Source organism: Dendroctonus ponderosae, unplaced genomic scaffold (assembly GCF_020466585.1).
Source record: "Dendroctonus ponderosae isolate FM_Combo_2020 unplaced genomic scaffold, Dpon_F_20191213v2 Dpon_F_20191213_7, whole genome shotgun sequence".
NCBI lineage: Eukaryota > Metazoa > Arthropoda > Insecta > Coleoptera > Curculionidae > Dendroctonus > Dendroctonus ponderosae.
In genome coordinates this window covers 2996544-3003502 of record NW_026018916.1, presented here as the reverse complement: position 1 = coordinate 3003502, position 6959 = coordinate 2996544, and the positions used below count along the sequence as shown (strand labels likewise).

General features: G+C 36.3%; 1 protein-coding gene across 1 annotated transcript; it reads left to right on the top strand.

Moving 5' to 3' along the window:
• Positions 1-2626: 2626 nt before the first annotated feature.
• On the top strand, positions 2627-6113 carry LOC109539279 (mitochondrial proton/calcium exchanger protein). The gene is made up of 10 exons (XM_019906931.2): positions 2627-2842; positions 2964-3132; positions 3195-3684; positions 3748-3986; positions 4104-4517; positions 4608-4740; positions 4797-5057; positions 5161-5385; positions 5439-5660; positions 5728-6113. The coding sequence occupies exons 1-10, from the start codon at positions 2785-2787 to the stop codon at positions 5878-5880; spliced, it is 2364 nt and encodes a 787-aa protein (XP_019762490.2). The 5' UTR covers positions 2627-2784; the 3' UTR covers positions 5881-6113.
• The last annotated feature ends 846 nt before the right edge of the window (positions 6114-6959 follow it).

The following is a 6959-nucleotide window of genomic DNA, read 5'->3' as shown; positions in this document are numbered from 1 at the left end:
ATATTGTGTATATGTGCAGGTGAATATACCTAGTATGTTCAAAACAAATATTCCGGTAATATACATGAATGTATATCTACGGTATATTCCAAATTCCAAAAGGGCATGCATGTAAGAGTAAATCTTCTTACTACTAAAACCTGAGACCCTTATGAAAAACTGAAAATATGCTGTTTTGATTATCAAATTAACAAAATTTGTCGAAAATAAATTTTGCGTGCCCGCAGCAGCAGGTAAGGGCACGTACAAGTAAATTATTTTTTACTTCTAACTTGAGTAAGCCACCGTTATTTAATTTTTTTCCTTATTGAGAAAGAAATAAATTAGTATATTACAGCTTACTTATTACAGCCCTAGTACCATTTTATTTATGTTTAGACTTAAATTCAAAAATAGTACGAGCTCTCAAATTATTTGCATTGTTTCTTCTTATCCTAGTTATTTATTTGGAAAAAAATTATGGTTCTGAAAAGAACCGATTTGTGTTTGATTAAGTATGTTCCTACTTAATACTGTTTTGGGTTTAGATGCTTTTGGTTTTTTTCGTTGAGCCGGGTACATTTGATTCCTTGGGTTGTTCTATGATTACAACCATCGACAAGAGACCATTTTGTCTGCTGTTTTAGATTTTTCCACTCGATTGAATTTTTCCAGAAATATTTTCAGCTGCGTTCAGGTTCCCGAGTGGAGTCTTACCACTGAAATTGTGGATTGGATGGCCAGGGGCAGTCTGGATAAAACTGTTAATTGAGAGCACGTGGAAACGTGGAAAAGGTTGTAATGCATTATGTGGCAGAACATGGCATAACCTGCTCCGGACAATGTTTATATGAACTTTTCTTTATAAATGCGTTTTTCTTTCGTTACATATATGTATGTATATTCCCTGAACATACCATATACATTCACTGAACATATCATGTACATTCCCAGAAAATACACATGTATATTCACTGAACATACCATGTACATTCCCAGAACATACACATGTACATTTCCAGAAAAAACAGTCAGTCAGTCACAACCTGTGACTCACATTAAAGAAAATATCGGAGACGGCTGTTACTGCTGTTCCCGACATTTTCTGTTCATTGAATATTGCTATTTGCCGAATCATGGTGCACGTCCCACTCCCATACATACAAAACCTTACCACTTCACGAGAATAAAATATCTCCTTTCACTAAAACTCAGGCCAATTGACAACGCCGCGGGGAATCAAAAGGCATAAAGGCAGTTATTTGCCTTTTTGCTTTGTTGAAATATCGAAATCCCAGATGTTGACTGTTACTGAGCAGCATCGTAGGCCAGCCCTGTTATTTCAAATCACATGTTATTTTAAATATCGGTCACAGGTACCCACTGTTCCATATCGATATCTGTTCCAAAATACCTGTGAAGTATTTCGTGTCATCCCTAATAGTGAGTAGTACACAGACTACAGACTATAGTAGTCTGTGCTCCGTGATACCATCACCGATTCTATCTAATTTAGGAACTTTAAAATATTTTTTTCTATATATTTTCTCAAAGAATGGAAAAATATTGTGAGACATTGTTTGTCTGTTTGTTTTCAATTTGATAACTTTTTATAGACACTTTTTTTTATTGTTGTATAAATGATAGGCCAAGATCAACAGCCTATTAAGGCACAAGATGCTCATTAAACAATAAATAGTATCAAATTCAATTATTTTGACTGATCCTAGCCTCAAACAATCCACAAAACCCGAATCGCTTGCAAACACAATAAATTAACCATCTATAAAGCCGACCATTTAATATCGAAAAAATTGTAATTTGTAAATGTGAACAATCCCCGAGAATTCAGAGGTCTATTAAAATTCAGTGTAAATTTAGTTTTTTCACGTTTATTTGGCTTTTTAATTTTTAGAAGAGGAAGGATATGAAGTGTGATTTTGCTTTTTCTGCGTTTTCCAGTCCTTATCTACAGTATGGTTGATGAAGGTTGAGATGAAGTTGAGTCATTCATACTGGATTAATATTGAATAATAATAGTCGTTATAATCAATTCAGTCGTATAGTTGCAAAATTTCGTAACAAAACACTAGTTTACGAAAAATAATGAAATGTTTATGAAATATGTATCACTGTAGTTTTAATATAAACAACAATCTCAAAAGCACGTTTCTTCTCATAGATGAAGACAGAGAAGAGAAGTGAGAACTTAATAGAATAGAACAGAAGTTTGCTTTGCTTAACGTAACCTAAAACTAACTTGCGCATGTCATTTAAACAAGGAGTCACGTTCGCCAAAATGAGCTAGTCACGAGCTATCTCTGTCATCATAAATAGTGATGCGCGGGACGGAACTGGCGCGACTCAGCTAGCTAACAAACCGGATCTTTAAAAGACCCGGCGAGTTCAAATCTCGAAATTTTCCAACCGGATCTTTTGGATGTTTGATGATCTCACAAGCAAGCCTGTTCGCGTGTCTCGATCACACATTTGGATGCAGCTCTACTGAACAGCGTCTCACTGAAAAACAACCATATTCTGGAAAAGTTCATGTCTCCACTGGATGGAGATTTTTAATAATGCGCGAAAATGTTGAAGTAACATTACAGAATCGATCGAGTTTACAACTCGATGGAAAGTACGTTGTTATCAATCGTATACATGTCGTTATTGACATAGCATGTCATAACTTATTTTCATTTTCATCTGTTGGAAAAATCCGCGATTAAAGCGACCAAAGTTATTGGGGGTGATTTATGGCTTAATTTCTTCTACATTTGGGTAAAAGTGATATTCTATAGCAGCATGTACGTCGTTGTACGGTCGATCAGTTTGAGCAACACTCGTTGGCAGTTAACAAAATGTAAGTCGGTACATTTAGCAGAATCTGTGTACGTGCTTAGGTTAGGTAGACCGAACAGCCTAGCACATTTTATTATATAATTATTAATAGATTAATTCTGTTTGTAATTCGACTTTTGAAGGTTGCGGTGGTGTTTTTATCAGTAATCCTTTCACCTGCAACGTAAATTGCCACTTGACCAGACCGAACCCACTGGAGTCCAGGCGACTTTACTCATTAACGACTAAACACTCGAATGTGCTCAGTTTTTATGAAAAGACACTAAACAACGTTCTTTTGAGCCATGATAGGTATATATGATTCAGCAAGTTAGAGGAACACAGGAGCAAATTTTGTTCCATTTTAATTTCAGGTATTTCCATTTGTCCTCTTTAATTTGCGAGAAGGAGCCTCTTAAACCGTCATCAAAACTGGAGGTAACGGTCCAAGAACTTAGAAAACAGAAAGAAAAGGAGGCCAAAGACCAAGACGTTCAAATAGCAAAATCGACTGTTAAAAAATCAATTAAACAGAAAATAGTAGACGAAATACTGCACTATTATCATGGCTTCAGACTGCTTGGAATAGACGTCAAAATATCTGCTGGTCTTGTGTGGAGAATTCTTCGGGGTAAAACTTTAACTCGAAGAGAATATCGATTGCTCACTCGTACTGTTGGTGACCTATTCAGACTACTTCCATTTTCCGTTTTCATAATCGTACCATTTATGGAATTGTTGTTGCCAGTTTTTATCAAACTTTTTCCCGGTATGTTACCAAGCACGTTCCAGACCACTTCAGAAAAGGAAGATAAAATCAAACAAAGCTTGAAGGTTAAGTTAGAAATGGCAAAATTTTTACAGGTAGCCAGCTACTTCAGCTTTTCCCCTGGAAAGTACAGCTCATGCTTTAAACCTGTGTTGTAGGGTACCCTCGATGATATGTCTGTTCGACACGTAGACCGATATTCTGAGAATGCCAAAGAATTTGTAGAGTGGTTTAACAAAGTTCGTACCTCAGGCGAAGTGGTATCCAATGAGGACATAATGAAATTTTCAAAACTTTTTGAAGACGAAATCACGTTAGACTCGTTGACCAGAAGCCAATTGATTGCTTTGTGCAGAGTATTGGACGTTCAGACACTGGGCACAAACAATTTTTTAAGGTATTACAAAAAATTATACATACAAAAGAGGTTGAACAATTTTAGTTCCTTAGATTGGCTTTTGTACTTTTCCTCAAGTGGCATCAATTTATTGATAGTAAACTATGGTATTTAAAGATTTCAGCTGAGAATGAAATTACGGCAATTGGCGGCAGACGATAAAATGATTCAAAAGGAGGGCGTTCACTCGCTAACTCTGGCAGAAACTCAACAAGCCTGCAGAGCTAGGGGCATGCGAGCATATGGGGTATCTGAAGAGCGACTGCGGTCACAATTAAACCAATGGCTGGACTTAAGCTTGAACGAAAAGGTGCCTCCATCGCTGTTATTATTGTCCAGGGCTCTGATGTTACCAGAAACTATTCCGACCAGCGATAAATTGAAAGCAACGATCTCATCTTTGCCTGAAACGATCGTGAAGCAAACTCAGGCCGCTATAGGTGAGAAAGAGGGCAAAATCGACAACAGAATCAGATTGGAACTGTTAAAGGAAGAGGAGAAAAAAGTCGAGGAGGAGCGAAAAGAGCACAGGTATGGGATATGATATCAGATTTTTAAACATTTTTTGAAGACTGACATAACATCAAATAATAAGTTCATTCACTGCTTGCTTGGTTATAGAGAGGAGCAACGAAAACTGGAAGAAAAAGAGTTATTGGTTGATAAAGCCCCTATTATATCGTCATCGACAACTCCGATTTTAGAAGATACTGCTTTAAGGATATCAAGTGAAAAGTTGGAGCAGGTGGAAAAGGAAAGGATGCATATTTCCTTCAAGTATGTTATGTTAAGTTCTTTTAATTTACACAGGAGAAGGAGAAAGAAGAAGATTTCCACACGAAAGATATTCAAATTATCGAGTTTGCTATCGACACAGTATCGAAAGAGAAGAAACTAATCGTTGAAAAAGAGGAAATTCAGGACTTGAAAGCTGAAATGGCTGATTACAAGGAAGACGTAGATGATCTCGCCAAAGCAGTGGCCGATAAGCCGAAACCCGAAGTGCAAGAAACCAAAGCAGCAAAGAGATTATTCAAGAGTGTGAACAAAATGATTGGTAAAATGGATAAGGTAATGGAATGTTACATGTAAAAATTACATTCGGAAATATCTGTCTGTACAACGCGTGGCTGTTTCAAAATGAAATCGAAAAAAAATAACATATTTGCCATAGGTATTAGTGGGATTGGAGAAGAAAGAGGCCCAGTTGAAGAAAGATTTAGAAACTGAGATAAGCGACAAGAAAAAGGATGAGCTGCTTAAGATTGACGACATCATAGCGGCTATACAGAAAATCAAAGATGTACCCGATCAGAATCGACTCGAAAAGATTGTGAAAGTGCTGCGGAAAATGGACGATGATCATGACGGTTCTCTAAAAATTGACGATGTGCTAAAAGTAAGCAAAAATATATTCATTCTAACGAAATAAGTTAACAATTTGGTTGCTAGGTTTTCGAAATCATTGGTAAAGAAAATGTGAAGCTGAACAGTAAACAGGTGGATGAGCTGATCGAGTTGATTGACAAAGAGGAAATTCTAGAAGTAGAAGACAAAATTGAGAAAGCGCTTCAGAAAGATAAGGAGACCAAAGAGGCGCAGCGGATTTTATCGCGCTCCGATATCGACAAACGGACCTCCGAAGGGTCCGTAGAGGAATCTAGCTCTGAAAAGGTAAATTTAGAATATACATTCTTAAATAAAGGTAAGACTATGGTGACCAAATGAAATATGTCCTAAGGAAGAAATAGAAGCTAAGAGCACAAATAATGTGGAGGGAAAAAGTGCGAACGCAGCCAAATCAACTCATAAACCCCAATTATTGGATTCCCAGGACATACTTTCTTCTGGCATTGAAGAAAAGCAGCCTACGAATAGCTCTAAACGGGTTTAAATGAAAAGGCGTAACCACTCCACCAACTTATTAAAGCCATTGTTGTAACCAAACTATGCTGGTTCCGCTGTTATTCATTTTAGTATTGTCAACAGCACTAATTTATTTTCTATGGTCTGGAAGGTGTAAATATCATTGTTCAGTGGGACGAGCGGTGAATTATTTGCTGTACCTGAGTCATAAACATTGTTGTTTTTGTATATTTACTTGATTAAAAAACGCATTTTAAAACACTTGAGAATTGTGTTATTTTACTATGGCATAATTTTTAGGCTCAGTAAATGATGATGCATAAAGCGATTGATATTGTAATAGTTTTACCGACTAAAAGCGAGATTTAGCCATTGGCGCAAGAGAACGCTCTAGCAAAAGAGAGCAGCTGCCCAGTCATCATGCGCGATGATTGAATACAAGTTCTGAAAACATACTTAACATGTTTTTTTATTCAAACCTATATTCTTACTCATATACATAGTACAAAAAAATTATATCCCTAGCGAGGATAAAAAGGAAAACACTTTTTGTACAAAACCTATAACCTAAACTGTACAATATAACTTGTAAGCAAATAAATTACTGTTAGAAACAATATACATATTTATATGCAAAGTTAACGTACAACTATTACAGAAAAGGTTTCAAGCATTGACGCTACGCAATGGCATATGGAACATCTTAAAATAACGTAAATCGTTGTGTTTAACAAAACAAATCGAGATCACTTTTAAAGGTATCAGCCAGTATAAAATCCTGATCGATCCTTGTTAACATATCTTCATAACACATAATATGAAGACATGGAATCATTAGTGGGTTGGCACTTACTTCGTCACAAATTGCGTCACTCTGATTTAGCAGTGAGATTTTAAGACCAGGGCGACACGCCTGCAAGTTAAACTCTTTTGGTTTTGAACAGGCACAGTATCAACAGTCCTTAAAAGTAACACTAGTGTGGCTTAGCAATTCCACATTAGAGCCAATTTGTATATACTTTCCTGACTGTGTTTCAGTTATTTATTGTCTTTATTTATCAATTAAAATACGTTTCGGTGTATTTTTCCACCATCATCAGTTTTTAT